Source organism: Otolemur garnettii, unplaced genomic scaffold, assembly GCF_000181295.1.
Source record: "Otolemur garnettii isolate 467f Iridium unplaced genomic scaffold, OtoGar3 scaffold00011, whole genome shotgun sequence".
Classification (NCBI taxonomy): domain Eukaryota; kingdom Metazoa; phylum Chordata; class Mammalia; order Primates; family Galagidae; genus Otolemur; species Otolemur garnettii.
In genome coordinates, this window is record NW_003852406.1 from 26,544,591 (window position 1) to 26,562,076 (window position 17,486).

Sequence of the window (17,486 nt, forward strand, 5' to 3'; positions counted from 1 at the left end):
AGGCAGGAAGGCAGCCATGTGTGTCTGTCTCAAGTGCCTGCTCTGATCGCTTCTGGTTTCATAGAACATACCCATTCTCTGTAGTCTCCCATCTTTGTTTCCAGAGCCAGAGGAGCCGTCTCTTCTCCTTCTGCCCTCAACCTACATCTCTGTTGTCTGAGTGGCAGGAAGAAAAACAAAATGCTAAGGAGCAGCTTTGTTTGGCCACATCTGCTCTGGCAGCCCCCAGTCACAGCTCTGGCGTGCTAGTGGAAGTGCCCAGCAGAATTCTCACCAACAAGGGCTGCTAACACTCCAGGAGTCTTGCCAGCTTCACTGGACCTGTGGCCCTCATAAAAGCCTTTTATATCCGCCTCTGGGGCTGCCTAAGGCTCCCTGGCTGAAATCTGATAAGGGGCCTCTTTGTTACAACTGTCAGTCTCCTTTATTGAAGAGGGAACTGGAGACCAGAGGCACTTCTTGGGGTACAGATAAGGCCCTGGATTCCTGTCAGAGAGAGCATGATTAATTACCCTCAATCCCAGCTTCTGCTTTGATAGCAGTGACTGACAGTCTGCAGGCTTCCCTATCAGGTGCTTACCCGTGCCTCCCAGGCACGACTAGGGCAGAGATTCAGCCTCCTGCAGGGCTGACACCAGTGACCCACAAAGAACTCCCTTCAGTGGGTGTTTGCCTCTTTCCTAGCACTCTGCAGGTTGCTTTTACATTTATAGAAAACAGAGGACTCTCAGGTAAAGGGCTTCCTTAGAGGAAGATACAATATAGCCCGGAGACCCTGTGTTCCCTTCCCTAAAGGGCTAGGGAGGGGGGCCATTGCTTGTGGACATGAACTTCATGGACCTGGCCTTAAGCCACATAGAGGGCCTTTAAAGAGAAGATCCCAAAACATTGTTTCAAGGTCACTTGGCAACATTATTCCATAATTAAGGCAAGTTCCTAAAAACAAGTTACTCTCCCTTTGGTCATAATAGCTATTAGTTTTTAGTTTTTTACTCATAGACTCATAAGATGTTAGAACTGAAAGTCATATGGTTCAAATTCCTCATTTCACGGGTAGGGAAATTGAGGTCTGAAACTGTCAATTCCCCATGGCCACCCCTCAGTATTATGTATTGGTTTTCCTTTAGGCATCTAAACTCAGCTTGTTCTTCACAGTAAAATCTGCTTTGGACAAGGGAAACGGCTACTAGATCCATGAAGCCCAAAGCAAACTGCTAAGACCAATCTGAAGATTCCACCTCTCTAGTCCAAATAATGGAAACCAGGGCAGGTTTTGTCTCCAGATTATTTAGATAATGTGAGAGAATCACATGGTCATTTAGAGCTATCTCTCAAAATAGTCTGATCTTGGTTTCTGCTGGTACCGAGGGGCTAACCTGTACTGAAGATGCTTTTACGGTTTAACAGAGGGCCAACCACAGGGAAGAAGGTACCCATTCCCCTTACCAATTTGATCTTTGGGACTAGGGCACCTGCCAGGGCATAGGGGTTTGGGTGAGGAGTGCCCTGTCTGGGATAAGGGAAAAAGCAAGCTCCCGAATATGCCCAGCATGGAGCTGGGCCTTAGAGCAGGGGTGCAGGGGCCACCACCTGGGTCTCCAGTGTGTATCTTTGTGTTTTCTGTGTGGGATGAGGGGACAATTCCCAGCAGAATCCGTTCTCTCCTCTGCAGATACTAGGAAGAGGTCACTTATTGGTTAGGTTTCAGCCTTAATTTTATTTATTTATTTATTTTTTTGAGACCAAGCTTCAAGCTATCCCTCTGGGTAGAGTTATGTGGCATCACAGCTCACAGCAACCTCCAACTCCTGGGCTTTTTTTTTTTTTTTTTTTTGAGACAGAGCCTCAAGCTGTCCCCCTGGGTAGAGTGCCGTGGCATTACAGCTCACAGCAACCTCCAACTCCTGGGCTCAAGCGAGTCTCCTGCCTCAGCCTCCCAAGTAGCTGGGACCACAGGCGCCCGCCACAACGCCCGGCCATTTTTTGGTTGCAGCCATCATTGTTGTTTGGCGGGTCCGGGCTGGGGATTCGAACCCGCCACCTTAGGTGTACGTGGCTGGCGCCTTAGCCGGTTGAGCTATAGGCGCCGAGCCCCAACTCCTGGGCTTAAGCGAGTCTTTTGCCTCAGCGTCCCAAGTAGCTGGGACCACAGGCGCCCACCACAACACCCAGCTATTTTTGGTTGCAGCCGTCATTGTTGTTTGGCGGGCCCGGGCTGGATTCAAACCCGCCACCGTAGGTGTATGTGGCTGGCTCCTTAGCCACTTGAGCCACAGGCGCTGAGCCTCAGCTTTGATTTTAGACACCGCTTTGACACTTCCTTATCTTCTCAGAGCGTGGATCTATCACTGTTTCTCTTGCCCTAAAAGTTCTCCGTCTGATAACAGTTACACTTGAGTATGACTATAAAGAGGCTAATTTGAATGAAATTTTTACGTCTGTAACAGTGTTGTCCTTTGAAGAAGCCATCTGCTATGGCTAGACAATGACTATTCAATGACTACTCAAAATGAATTTGTAATTCCTCACTGGGGAGTTGCCTTTTGAGGCAGTTGGAGCCACACTAGAAAATTCATCATCATATGTGTCCATAGCCCACCTTCAGTCAAAAATATTAGGAATGGCTGGGCACCTGTGGTTCAAGCAGCTAAGGCGCCAGCCACATACACCTGAGCTGGCAGGTTTGAATCCAGCCCAGGCCCGCCAAACAACAATGACGGCTGCAACCAAAAAATAGCCGGGCATTGTGGCGGGCGCCTGTAGTCCCAGCTACTTGGGAGGCTGAGGCGGGAGACTCGCTTGAGCCCAGGAGTTAGAAGTTGCTGTGAGCTGTGATACCATGGCACTCTACCCAGGGGAACAGCTGAGGCTCTGTCTCAAAAAAAAAAATAAATGAATAAATAAAAAAATATATATATATATTAGGAGTAGCTGGTCCCTTCATTCTATTCACCTGGCTTCCCTCCAAATGAATGATGGCCATTTCTAAAAGTAAAATGTATTCTCTATGTTTGAAGATTTGTTACCATTGGAGAGATTCAAAAGAAAACAGTGCAAACTCTGAAAGCATTTCACAAACAGAGTTCCAGAGCCATGTGGTATCTGGCTGTTCAGGGTGACCTTCTGAAGGACAGTACTTCCTCAGCTGTCAGGACATGAACCTGAACCTGGCATGGTTCAGCACTCAGCCGTATGTGTTCTGTGTCTGTCACACATCTAGTCACCTCATGCACTTTATTCCCCTCCCTTTGGCCTGTGCTATAGAGTCATGGTTTCTTCACCCTCTCAAAATCCCCACTTCTCCATTCTTTTCCTGTAGGCTAGTTTTCTTATTGGAGGCCCTGGAAGCAAAAGCTTACCCACTCTGGGTCTCAGTTTCCCTATCTGGTTAATAAGAGTCATGACCCTAATGACCCATGCTAGGACCTGAGAGGAGGTGACTTCTGTTGGGGGAGGGGGTGGCTAACAGCATTAGACCTGTACAGTTAGTGAGGCTCTTAGCAGGCACACAACAGGCAGGCAGGAAGCAAATGTATTTGAGATCCCCAGTTGAGCCAGGTACAGTGGTGTACACCCGAGGTCCCACTTACTCAGAAGCCTGAGGTAAAAGGATCTTTTGAGCTCAGGAGTTTGAGTCAAGCCTGGGCAACAGAGCAAGATCTCATCTCTTTAAAAAAAAAAAAAAAGAAAGAAAGAAAAGAAAGAACGCAACTGGCTCGGCGCCTATGGCTCAACTGGCTAAGGCGCCAGCCACGTACACCTAAGGTGGCGGGTTCGAATCCCCAGCCCGTCCCGCCAAACAACAATGACGGCTGCAACCAAAAATAGCTGGGCGTTGTGGCGGGCGCCTGTGGTCCCAGCTACTTGGGAGGCGGAGACAGGAGACTCGCTTGAGCCCAGGAGTTGGAGGTTGCTATGAGCTGTAATGCCACGGCACTCTACCCAGAGGGACAGCTTGAGGCTCTGTCTCAAAAAAAAAAAAAAAAGAAAGAACACAACTTAAATAAAAGACTCCCAATTGAGTTACCACAGAGCTATTTGCTTTGATTCTGAGGATTTATTTTTTTTGAGACAGAGTCTCACTATGTCACTCTTAGTAGAGTGCCGTAGTGTCACAAGCTCACAGAAACCTCAAACTTTAGGGCTTAAGTGATTGTCTTGCCTCAGCCTCCCAAGTAGCTGGGGCTACAGGCACTTGCGTAATGCTTGGCTATTTTTTTGTTGTAGTTGTCATTGTTGTTTGACAGGCCCGGGTTCGGTTCGAACCTGCCAGCTCCAGTGTATGTGGGTGGTGCCCTAACCACTGAGCCACAGGTGCTGAGCCATCTGAAAAATTTTTTTAATCTGCATGGTAGGTTAATTTATTAAACACTGTAATATTCATGGTGTGGTGAAGGAAAGACAGTTTCTGCCTTAATAGAGCTAACAGTCGTCCCAGGGTACCAAATGAACATACATGAAACAAATAGAGAACAATTGTTTACTGAACTTTTAGAGGTATGATAAAAATTCTGAGAGGAAAGAAACATGAACTGGAGTAGTTAGAAAATTCTTCCTGGAGAGTAGAGATGGAAGGACACTGGGGGATTTGAGTGGAGGCAGGTCATGTCAGGTAGGAAGGAGAAGGCCCAATTAACTAGAGAGTGACTTGCTGGGGTATGCTGGAAATACGGCATGGCCTTTTAAGAGAGCATTGTGGACATGTAGGGTGGGATAGGTGCACAGTAAAAAGAGTCTTTGGGCTCGGTGCCTGTGGCTCAAGCGGCTAAGGCGCCAGCCACATACACCTAAGGTGGCTGGTTCGAATCCCCAGCCCAGGCCCGCCAAACAACGATGCCTGCAACCAAAAAATGGCTGGACGTTGTGGCGGGCACCTTTAGTCCCAGCTACCTGGGAGGCTGAGGCAGGAGACTCGCTTGAGCCCAGGAGTTAGAGGTTGCTGTGAGCTGTGATGCCATGGCACTCTACCCAGGGGGATAACTTGAGGCTCCGTCTTAAAAAAAAAAAAAAAAAAGTCTTTGTAGGTTTGTTTTTTGGGGTTTCTTTCTTGAGACAGTCTCACTTTGTCACCCTGTGTAGAATGCTGTGACATCACAACCTCAAACTCTTGGGCTCAAGCAATTCTCTTGCCTCAGCCTCCTGAGTATCTGGGACTACAGGCACCCATCACAATGCCTGGCTATTTTTTAAGACGGGGGTCTCGCTTTGGCTCAGGCTGCTCTCGAACTCTTGAGCTCAGGCAATCATCTACCTCCTTTAGCCTCCCAGAGTGCTAGGATTACTGGCTAGGATTACTGCATCCAGCCTTGTAGGTTTTTTTTTTTTTTTTTTTTTTTTGATGGGGGCTGGATTTGAACCCGCCACCTCCGGCATATGGGGTTGGCACCCTACCCTTTTGAGCCACAGTTGCCACCCCAGCCTTGTAGGTTTTTAAATAAAAAAGCAAGCAATATGGTAGAAGTAGTTTTTTGTTTTTTGTTTTTGTGGAGACAGAGTCTCACTTTGTTGCCCTTGGTAGAGTGAGTGCCCTAGCATCACACAGCTCACAGCAACCTTCAACTCCTGGGCTTAAGCGATTCTCTTGCCTCAGCCTTCCGAGTAGCTGGGACTACATGTGCCCACCACAACGCCTGGCTATTTTTTTTTTCATTGCAGTTTGGCTAGGACCAGGTTTGAACCCACCACCCTCGGTATATGGGGCCAGCGCCCCACTCACTGAGCCACAGGTGCCACCCACTGGAAGTAGTATTTTAATAAGACTGTTTGGCTGCCGTGTGCAAGTTGAACTACAGATGAGAGGCTGCTAGGCTGCTGCAGGCAACTAATGTGAGCCCATGAGGGCCTGCTCCAGGGTAGTGGCTATAGCCTAGAAAGGAAGATTCTTTGAAAGGATTCTCCAAAGGATGAATCCATGGAATTTCTTAACAATTAAAAGTGGGCGACAAGGAGAGGAGAGGTGCCAGTGCTGAAGCTCCTGGGTAGCCTCAGAGAATGATAGTGTTGCTGGAACAAAATGGAAATGGTGGGAAAGGGGAGCTAATTTAGGAAAGTGAAGGTGAGCCCAATGTGACTTGGAAAGGAAGAGGTCACACATGTGAAGATGCCCAGGAAACTTGAGCTTAGCAGGTCTGTGCAAGTAACCTTGGGAGTGGTCCTCCTAGATTATTCAGGTGATGTCATGGAAGGTATGGACTCACCAAGGTTGTGATATGCTTAGGCAGACAGGCCTCCAAAAGGAGGTGGACATTATCCCATCCTGCTGGGGGCCTGATTCTGCCACATCAGGTTTTTTGTCTTTATGGTAGCGGGGAAGATTCACTGTCTAGAACAGCACAGGGAGAAGTTACCCAACACATGAGCTATGTGTTTTAGGAATATACTAGTGGCCCTTTGATACTGATATTTTATGTATGACTTTGTGGATTTAATTCAGTAATGCCTTTGTCTTTGATTCTCCAAAGACTAGCTAGTGAAGACAAAAGTCTGGAGATCAGTAGCTCCTCCCCACACTTAGAAAAGAGGCCTGGTTATGCCTGTATTCCCACTGACTTGGGAGGTGGAGACAGGAGGATCCCTTGAGCCCAGGAATTCAAGGTGGTAGTAAACTATGATGATGCCACTACATTCCACCTGGGTGACAAAGGAGACCCTGACTCCAAAAAATGGGGGAGCGTGTACAGTGGCTCACGCCTATAATTCTAGCATTTTGGAAGGGGAAGATTGCTTGAGGCCAGGAGTTCAAGACCAGCCTTGGGAACATAGCAAGCCCCTGACTCTACAAAAAAATTTAAAAATCAGCTAGGTGGGCTCGGCACCTATAGCTCAAGTGGCTAAGGCCCCAGCTACATACACCAGAGCTGGCAGGTTTGAATCTAGCCCCAGCCTGCCAAAACAACTACAACCAAAACATAGCCAAGTGTTGTGACAGGTGCCTGTAGTCTCAGTTACTTGGGAGGCTGAGGCAAGAAAATCACTTAAGCCCAAGAGTTGAGGTTGCTGTAAGCTATGATGCTATAGCACTCTACCAAGGGTGACAGCTTGAGGCTCTGTCTCCAAAAAAAAAAAAAAAAAAAAATCAGCTGGGTGTGGTGGTACATGCCTTGAGTCCCACCTACTTGGGATGGTAAGGCAGAAGGATCATTTGAGCCCAGGAGTTCAAGGATGCAGTGAACTATGATGACACTGTACTCCAGCCTGGGTGACAGATTGGGAAAAAGTAAATTGGCAAGATTGCCATCCCTTAAGGGGAAGGAAGCAGGAAAAGCAGAAACAAGCAGCTCTTCTCTGCTCAGGCTGGCCTCATGTCTGCCAGGCAGCTGGTGAGGCCTCAGCAGGAAGGGGGGAGACAGAAGAGCAGCAGCCTGTGTACAGTAAAAGGAGTTGCCATCAAAAGGCAACAAGTCTCATACCCTGCCCTGGACGGTGACCCTTCCCTGTGGAATTCTCCCCTCTGACCTCCAGATCATTAATCCTGAGGCTGCCAAATGACAGTCATCCATCATGCCTCCTGACAGACATCCCAGCCGGCTGTGAAAGGCCCGGCCCCGCCCTCCCTGTGTCCCCTGGTGCTCATTAGTAGCCCTTCCTGGTCGGTGCCAGGTTTCCTAATCAAGTCCCTGGCTTCTCTCACTTCCCCTTGGGGCCAGTAGGCGGAAGCTGCTCTGACCCTCCCTCCCTCAGAGGCCAAGGAGGGGATGGCGTGATTAGTGGGGAGAGAATCTTTGAGTGGCTTTTCATTCCCTTGGAGACCAGTGTGTCCAGCAGCTCCTTTGACATGTCAGGGCCCACCAGAGATAAAGACACCATTTCTGCATCCTGCAGTAGGAGTGGGAGAACAGGTGGGATGCAAGTGAGCACTGTTAGAAACTCGACTGAGCACTACCAGTAAGCAGCCTGGGGGCTGTCCAGTTGGGTGACGGACAAGGCAAGGAGCGCCTCCCCTCCTAGGGAGTCCAGCTTCCTAGAGGAGGCAGGCACTGCACAAAGTCTGAAGGCTCCAGAGGAGAGTGAGTTGCCAGATCATTGGGAAATAGTCTGGAATTATACTGTTAGGATCAAACAAAAGCCCATCTTTGAAATCATCTAGTCCAGCCCTCTTATTTATAGATGGGAAAGCAGGACCAGAAGGACTTAAGTGTTTTGCCAAAGGCCACACACAGGCTGTGAGGTGGACTTGTCCTTCCACGCATTCCCCAAGGAACTGACAGCTATTTGATAGCCTTCAGGTTTGGGGAGCTGGCATCAAATTAAACTTCTAAGCAGATTCATGAGCATTATTTCCACTCAGCCAAAGGTGACCGCAAACAGATGCCTTCTTTCTCAGCTCAGTGATGACACAATCCTCTATTTCTCTTGTTGGGCAACCACAGGGACCCCCATCAACCGAATCCCCATTATGGCCAAGCAGATCCTGGACCTGTACATGCTGTATAAGCTGGTGACCGAGAAGGGGGGCTTGGTGGAGATCATCAACAAGAAGATCTGGAGGGAGATCACCAAAGGCCTGAACCTGCCCACGTCCATCACCAGTGCCGCCTTCACCCTCAGGACCCAGTAAGTGGCCAGGCCTGGGGGGAGGAAGTTAAGGCTGGAGAAAGGGGATATGTTAGCGTAAAGGAGAGGAAGGAAGGAAATTCCATTGTACAGATAGCAAGACAAACAGTGGGGAGCTTTCTGAGATGCATCCATCCCCAGACCAAGTAATGATGAGAGCTGCCATTTTCCTAGTGCCTCCCACTTGCTGGCACTTCATCATTCTGTTTCCTTTAAACTTCACACTCAACCCTGTAAGGTTCTTACATGTGTCTTCAAGGTTAAATAAATAACTTGGCCAAGGCCATTCCAAGCTGTAAGTAGAAGAGCTGAGATTCAGAGCTGGGCTTCCATCTCTGAAGTCAGTGCTCTTTCTAGTACATCATTGTCCAAACTGACCTCTAGCGTGAGAGGCCTTACTTACCTGACGTTCCTCTTGCCCAGCAGCAGAGGACCCAGAGGAGGGCAAGCAGACTGTCCCATGGGATTGACAGCCTATTTTGGTTATCATTTGAGTTAATTACAAAGGTGATGGAAGCATGAAAGCAAAGTAGCACTGAAGAATGAGGGCCAGAGGGGAATCTACTTTTCTGGCATGTTCTGGAAGTTGCTCTGTGAAGAATGTGGAATGAATAGCTAACATATCCATTAAGTAGCATGTTGTGGCCTTATTGAAAAGCAAAAGGGTTTTGTTTATTTATCTATATTTGGAGACACAGTCTCAAGTTGTTGTCCTAGGTAGAGTGCTGTGGTGTCACAGCTCACAGCAACCTCAAACTCTGGGGCTTAACCGATTCTTTTCCCTCAGCCTCCTAAGTAGCTGGGACTATAGATGCCCACCACAATGCCCAGCTATTTTTTTTGTTGCAGTTGTCATTGTTTTAGCTGGCCTGGACCGGATTCGAACCCTCCAGCATAGTGTATTTGGCTGGCGCTGTAACCACTGAGCTACAGGCACCATCTGAGAAGGGTTTTAGCCATTGAAACTGTTCTAGCAGAGGTTGGGGGCAGGGCTATAACCAGAATAGCAGGGTTCTCGGGTAAAAACCCGTTTCTTGGGGCATATAACACAAAGTAGGACAGCACAGCTAAGTACCATGCACAGTGGAAAGAATTGTTCCTCTGATCAGCCTAACTTGGAATGGTTAAGGGATCAAGGAGCCAGGAAGACATCCCAAAATGTGGGCCTAACTTCTCCCAGGGCACTGAAAAGCCACTAAAACAAATGTGACGATGTCAACTAAGATGTTACTTATTTTCCTTAATGAACAATGCTTCAGATTTGAGCAATGTTTTGGACCAAGTAGCAGTTAGAGGAGCTGGGCCATAGTGTCCAGTCACGTGGACTCTTCTGCTAAGCACACCAAACATACCCTAGAGGCTGCCCAACAGAGATGGCTTCTAGAGACTTGTCACCTAAACAGGGAGGTGTGGATGCTGTTTTGGATTGTTCTTGCTTCTGTTCTTCCCTATAGGTACATGAAATATCTATATGCCTATGAGTGTGAGAAGAAAGCCCTGAGCTCCCCAGCTGAGCTCCAGGCAGCCATTGATGGTAACCGGAGGGAGGGCCGGCGGCCCAGCTACAGCTCTGCCCTGTTTGGCTACTCACCTGCTGCTGCTGCTGCCACTGCCGCCGCTGCCGGGGCTCCCCCACTCCTCTCCCCACCCAAAATCCGCTTCCCCATCCTTGGGCTTGGCTCAAGCAGTGGCACCAATACTAGCAGCCCTCGGATACCCCCAGCAACCACTCTCAGGAAAGGTCAGCAGGGTCCTTGGGGGAGGAAGGGAAGAAAGAAGCCCTGTGTCCAGGATTGGAGTTTTTGGGTGAGAGGGTTGACTGTGGATTGGTCTAGCTTCAGTTCCTTTGCAGGTGATGGAGTCCCCATGGCAACAGTGCCTATGCCAAATCGCTTGGCTGTGCCTGTGACCTTGTCAGGCCAGCAGGCCAGTACCCGGACTGCCACATTGGAGCAGCTGCGGGAACGGCTGGAGGCAGGGGAGCCTCCTGAGAAGAAGGCATCAAGATTGTCCGAGGAGGAGCAGCGCTTGGTCCAGCAGGCTTTCCAGCGCAACTTCTTCAGCATGGCACGGCAGCTGCCCATGAAGATCAGGATCAACGGCAGGGGTGAGCCAGACACAGGGAGGGCTCCTCCCTTCTGACAGGGCCAAGCACTGGCTCTTTTGGAGGCCCATTCACATTCACCTCCTGGGACAGTGTGAGGTCACACCCGTAACCTGGAAAGGGTCCCTCTAGGTTCTGGCTTCAAGGCCCCCAGAAGGATCTAGAGGCCAGAAGAGAGTGGCATGGGGTTTCTGGGGCCACTGAGATCTCGGTTCTCCAAGCTGAGGTGGTTTTCTAGGGAACCGCAGATTGCCTTAAGCAGTGCCATATTCTCTAGCAAGAAGAAAAAGCAGTTGCTCAAGGAGGAGGAGCCAGAACCCTCCAGAGACAGCTGCTGGTGCTTTTCTCTCCCACCAGCCTTTTGATCTGTGAAAGGGCTCAACCTTCACCTCAGTGCTTCACCAGATGTATGCAGAGCAGGGCACTGTGGGCAGGCCTAGAAGGAGGACAGCACTGTCACTCCTGAGGCTCTGCAAGGGGCCAGGGTTACCTTGGGCTGGACAGGTCACTGACTAGGCCACCAGTGACCTTCAGGAACATGAGAGGGAAGGAAGAAATGCAAGTTTGGCAGCATTAACCAACATCTTTTCCACCTCCTCTGCAATTCTCTCCACCTTCTCTTTTGCAAGCCACACACTGTTTCCCTCGTTCCTCCTCTCCCTTTTCACCTTCACGTTCTTTTTGCCTTTCCTGCCCTTGACTCAGCTTCAGAGCAAACCTAAATAAGCACATGTAGGAAGGGAGTTGGTGCATGTTCCGAGGCAGCCCTGAGGAGTGGAAGGGAGCTAGGAGGTCACCACCCTCAGAGCAAGGGGCTGGATGAAAGGGCAGCTCACTTGGAAGAATGCATTCTAGCCTCTCTGTGTGGTAAGAGGCAGAGACCCTGTGTGCCAGCACCAGCTGCCCAGGTGGGCACAGAGGGCCAGGTGCTCAGGATGTTGACCTCTCTACTTGAGAGACTCAAGAGTCAAGGGGAAGGGGGTCAAGGTGAGTCCTCAAGTTGGGGGTGGATCTTGTTGATCTCTGATTACCTGAGCCTAATCTCACTTTATTACCTTCAGTAGAGTGTTGTGGTGTCACAGCTTACAGCAACCTACAACTCCTGAGCTTAGGTGATTCTCTTGCCTCAGCCTCCCGGGTAGTTGGGACTATAGACGTCTGCCTGCCACAATGCCCAGCTAATTTTTTGTTGCAGTTTGGCCTGGGCTGGGTTTGAACCCGCCACCCTTGGTATATGGGGCTGGTGCCTTACCCACTGAGCCACAGGCACCACCTGGCTTAGCCTCCTTTTCTCTGAGAGTAGGAGTGAGGGAAATTAACTGGTTCAGAGTAGGAAGCCAGCAACAGGAGGTGGGCAAGCTCAGGTTCTACTGCCAGAGTGTATGTGTGCTCAAGAGGTTACACAGGTGCTTTCTAACAGTGTGAGGCCTAGACTGAAGAGGCCCTATCAATGAGAACAGGAATGCTATGGAAAGCTTGACCAAGCTACTGTCTCTTGTTCCCAAGCAGAAGACAGAGCAGAGGCCACAGCTGCAGCATTGAACCTGACCACGAGCAGCATTGGGAGCATTAACATGTCTGTGGACATCGACGGCACCACTTACGCAGGTGAGGCCCTAGAGCTTGCAGGGGAGGCCCACACAGTGACCGCCAGCCACAGGAGTAGTCCCTGGCTAGCCCTACCTGTTGCCCTTGTCTCTGAACACCTCCTAGGGTGCATACCAAGTCTTGGTGTTCCAAAGGTAAAGTGGTCCTGGACTAGTACAGGCGGCAGATCGTTAACAGCATTACAGGTCCTCCTCAGTGACAGAACCCCTCCTCCTAATCCTTTTACACCAGTAGATGGTTCACTGGTTGAAAAAGCCAGTTGGTGTCCTCCATTCCTGGTCTTCTAATGCATAGGTCTCCTTCCTCTGACTGTGGTTCCACTGTTCCCTTCCTTTTGTAAAACACTTATATGACATTATCTGTTATTATCTTTCTTTACAATGGACCAAGGATTTGAGATACGGGCCAAGGAATCTACGTGCAGAAGAATCAGCCTACATTTCTACGATTTTGTACCTCTAGCCTTTCAGCCTTTCATAGTTCATAGCCTCTAGCCTCTCTCTCTAGACCTAATTTGCCAAAAGCTTTTTTTTTTTTTTTTAAAGACAGAGTCTGGCTTTGTTGCCCTTGGTAGAGTGCTCTGGTGTCACAGCTCACAGCCAACTCAGACTCCTGGGCTCAAGTGATTCTCTTGCCTCAACCTCCCAAGTAGCTGGGACTACAGGCACCAGCCACAATGCCTGGCTATTTTTAGGGAGTTAGAAGGTCACCACCTCTTGTTTAGGTTGGTCTTAAACCCGTGAGCTCAGGCAATCCACCTGCCTCAGGCTCAGCAAAGTGCTAGGATTACAGGCATGAGCCACCACACCCAGATTGGCAAGAGTTTTTTTGTTGGTGATCAGTTCAGCATCTTTTCCAAGACTTTCCATGGCATTCATAGAAATGTGGGTCCTTGTCCCACTCCCATTTCATTGGTTCAGGAGGAACTTTAGAACAACTCAACTGGCTGTTGTTAAGCACAGCTTGGTGAGTGGGGGCCTGGGCCATCCTATCCCGTGGGGGTGTTGAGAGCCTGCAGCTGCACTTTACACCACAGCTGGTGTGTTTTTTGAGGGCCTGCTCCCATTCCAAGGGCTACATTGCCTCAGAATACCATCCTATAGGCCTTACAGGGGACCCCCTCGTGCCCTGGATCTCTGCTGGGCAACCTGCCATGGGCATCAGGGAGAAGACAGGGTGCAGAGAAGCAGCAATGCCAGGTTGGCGCTCCAGAGGCCACATTTAGAAGTGTCTGCCTGACACCCTGGGTTCTCTCTCTGTGGGAGTGCAGTTGCCCTGGCCAGGATCGTGGAGGGATGTGTTCCTGAGAGCCCTTCTTCCATCTTACCCTCCGCAAGCTAACCTCTCCACACAACTTGCTCTCCTGCCCATCCTTACCGCCGTTGTTAGAGCAGTCCCTTCTTCCCCTCCCTGTTTCCACATTTATCCCACCCTATGAAGAGAGTGTTCTAAACTGCAGGACTGATGTCCTTCTCCTGCTTAGAACTTGCAGGGCCCCCACTACCCCTCCAGGTAACACCTGCACTTTCTAAGAGGCACACGAGGCCCGGCTATAGCCCTTGCCATCAACTCCCTTCCTCATTTGGCCACTTTTCTTTCTTCTTATAGCCCAGACATACTCTCCCCCTGGAGCCTTTCCTGACCAGCCCTCCCCTGTTCTCCAGAACACTCTTTGTATTCCCACAACACCTTGGGTACACCTGTCTCAGAGCATTTATTATATTTCTACAAAATTACTCTGTCAACCTGTCTGTCTCCCCTTAGCCAGTTCAAAAGCACCCGAAGGCAGAACAGCGTTGGGAACTTCTGCCAGCCCCTACACAGTGCCACAGAGCCATGTGTGGGGCTAGACCAGCAGTCCATACTGGTTGAAGTGGGCTGGCCACCCCTTCTCTTCCTCCACTGCCCACTCTTGCTTCTCCTCCCCCACCCAGGTGTGCTGTTTGCCCAGAAACCTGTAGTCCACCTCATCGCCGGGTCTGCTCCTCAGAGCCTCGGAAGCAGCGCCAGCAGCAGCAGCAGCTCTCACTGCTCACCTAGTCCTACCTCATCCCGAGGCACCCCCAGCACAGAGCCCTCCACCAGCTGGTCCCTCTGACAGGCAGGACCCAGCTTTCTACTCCCCACTCTCCTGCTGAGAGTGAAGGAAGTTGATGCACAGAATTTACCTCATCTCATGGACCCCACGTTGAACACCATCTGGCCAGACATTGAGAGTTTGGGCGTGTCTGTCTGTCTAGGTCCTGCTGTACTCTGGAAGCAGAGAGAGCTGGAGGGGCAGGACAGGGCAGCGTTGTCCAATCAGGGATTGTCCTGGAGAACTGGGTGGTGTATGTGGGTGTCCAGCTTTCCTCCAGGGTTCCCCGGCCACCTCCCATCTTGGGGCACAGTGTATCGACAATCTGTAAGCCGACACAGGGCTGGAGGCCCTCCTTTCCCTTCCCCTTTAATTTATTTCCCTTCCCCTGCCTTCTGCCATGACTCCAAAGTCACTAGTCTCTTCCCCTGCTCAGTGCCCTACTTTTTAAGTCCCATGTGGGGCTGTTAGGACCTTCATGGCCCTTCTCTGCTGAGCATGGGATGGGGCCCTCCCAGCCCACCTTGCCTATTGTTTGGTTTCTGGGGTGTGGGTACCTCAAGTTCAGGTGTAGAATCAGTCCTCATTCCCTTTTAATGGTCCCAAGAATGAGCACATATACACTGAGGGTGGCGAGTTTGAACCGGCCTGGGCCAACTAAAACAACTGCAACAAAAAAATAGCCGGGTGTTGTGGCAGGCGTCTATAGTCCCAGTTACTTGGGAAGCTGAGGGAAGAGAATCGCTTAAGCCCAAGAGTTGGAGGTTGCTGTGAGCTGTGACGCCACAGCACTCTACTGAGGGCGACATAGTGAAATTCTCTCTCTCAAAAAAAAAAAAAGAACACGTGAGGGCAGTCTTCAGGGCCCACTGGGCATCTGCTGAGGAGGAGGCAGAGCCTCTAGGCTGCCCAGGCCCTGGCACTCACTCCACATGGCCCCTTTTCTGACCCACACCCCCACACCTCATGTTCCCCAATTGCCTTGGTGGCCAGCTCTCCTAAGAACAGCCCACTTGCCCCTTGCTCCCTGCCCCTTTCATGGGGCCATCTCAGCCCTGTCATCCCCAATGTGCTGATGTCAGGTTCATTGAAATACCTCAGATTTATAATTGTTAATGTTTGATTCTTCAGGAAGTGTTTGCATCTCTGAAATCTTTTTTATATATGTTTTGCTGACTTGTTTTTATTTTAAGATTTTTATTGTTGTTGTTATAGCACCAAAGAAATGAAAACAGATCACCCCCAAAGCCAAGCAAGTGATTTGGTATCCCCTCTGGCCCTTCCCTAGAACCCCGGCACATAGGCAGGGGAGGTGGGCAGGGGAGACGACTCAGGGATCTCAGTGGCAGGGGAGGTGAATGGAGAGACCCACTTACGCCGGTCGGCCCTAAAACGGCACCAGTTCAGAAGAGGGTCCTTGACCCATTTCCTGCCACACACCCCCACCCCACTTGACCAGGGTGGGGGCAGGACATCTCCCCTTAACCCAGCATTCCCAGCTCAGGACGTGAGCAGGCAGGCCAAGGAGGCCATGGGCCTTGCAGGTTTTGTCAGACTGACTCTTAAACCTGAGCTACCCCAGGGAATGTGGCGATGCTGAGAGAGCTTCTCCTCTTGAACCTGGGGCAGAGCAGATTGCTCCTGGGGTTCTTGCTCAAGGCTCACTTCATCCAAGTAAGCCTTGAAGTGTTCAGTAGAACACCACCACTGTGATGTCATCAGGCTGCGGTGGTGGGAGACACCACATGTAGCATGAGGCATCCATGGCGCGATACAGCTAGCATTCAGTCCTGTCAGAAAGGAAAGGAAAAGCAAAAGCTTGAGCACAAAACAGATACCTCAACTTGCTAAGCTGCAGCTCTGCTGAACTGCATCTTCTCTCTCCCTCCCCTAGCCTTCCATACTCTCTCTCTCTCACACACACATCCAGCCTTGTTCACTGGGAGCTGACCCTCCTCTGGTCTCAGAAGCCTTGCCTGCTGGGCAAGTGCAGGGTGTAGCAGAGAAAGGCAGTTGGATCTGGTGCCAGTGAGGACCCCAGTTGGCTGGCACTGGGCCCACTTGAAAGTGTCTCAGACATTTGGCCAGTGTGTCTTTCTCAGGGGTTTGGTCACAAAGGATGGACTCTCCCACCCAGAGGACACAGGTACGGCATACTGTGTCTTTCTGGTCTCTTCCTTTCCCCAGGCAGCTCACCCAAACTCACCCTCTGAGCAAACCCTCAAGACCAACCTGAGCTAGAGTGAGGCCCCATCTCTACCTAAAGGACAACAGGAGGGTCTCAGCCAGAAAGCCCAAGATTGGGGTGCCAGCAGGTCCCCTCAATAGTGGGGCCCTAGCCCAAGCAAAGCTTCCCCTGCAAATGCAGTCCTGAAGGCCATTTGGTCAGCAGTTAGCCAGGGCAGCTCTGTCCCCTCCCCTTTCCCATCTTATATGTATTGTAACCAGGAAAAATGTGATAGCACATGGGTAGCCTAGGCAGAGAATAAATACCTCAGATGTCCTCTTGCAGCAAGTGTCTGTATATGTTGTGGTTACTTTCTATCTTACATGTTTTCGAATGTTTATATTTCAATAAACCTCTACCTCTTCACACAGCAGTTCTCTCTTGGTTGCTTTGAATGACCCTTACACAGGATAGTAATAGGGGAGAAGCAAAGTTCTTCAGAGTAAAAAGTCTAGTGAACTTGTGCCTTTCTTGAACCTTCTCTCTTTCATCACTTATCCTTCCTTTCTACAAAGCTCTTACTCTCAGGTTATCTTCTGTATTAGGAAAGTACTCTGGCATTTTGTGGTTCACCAAAACTGACTCTAGTGGTATCACATCAATGTCCTGGCAGGCACAGGGCCAGAGGATTGCCTCCTTGGTGTAGCAAGCCTTTATTGGGGTTCTGTTGGGTCAGACACTTAAGGGAGGAGAGACATAGTTGTCCAGTCAGAGATCAGTCTTTAAAACTGCAGTCCCCAAACAAGCATGGTAATCCTTGCCCTCTGGGAGACCAAGATGGGGAGGCTCCCTTGAGCTCAGGAGTTCAAGACCAACCTGAGCAAGAGTGAGGCCCCAAGTCTACTAAAAATAGAAAAATTAGGCAAGATGGTGGGCGCTGAGACAAGAGGATCTCTCTAGCCTAGGCAAGTGAAACT

The 17,486-nt window shown here is 50.1% G+C and overlaps 1 protein-coding gene across 2 annotated transcripts in view; it reads left to right on the forward strand.

Annotated features, from left to right (window-relative positions):
- Positions 1-14,988, forward strand: part of ARID3B (AT-rich interaction domain 3B) — a 56,018-nt gene extending 41,030 nt beyond the window's left edge. Inside the window, exons 4-8 of one of the 2 annotated variants that reach the window (XM_003784512.3) lie at positions 8,370-8,553; positions 10,008-10,294; positions 10,406-10,660; positions 12,167-12,265; positions 14,200-14,363. In XM_003784512.3, the coding sequence (XP_003784560.1) occupies positions 8,370-8,553; positions 10,008-10,294; positions 10,406-10,660; positions 12,167-12,265; positions 14,200-14,363 (989 nt within the window). Of the gene's footprint in view, positions 1-8,369; positions 8,554-10,007; positions 10,661-12,166; positions 12,266-14,199 lie in introns of both variants that reach the window. The other variant, XM_023510154.1, reaches the window with a different exon arrangement.
- Positions 14,989-17,486: the final 2,498 nt, after the last annotated feature.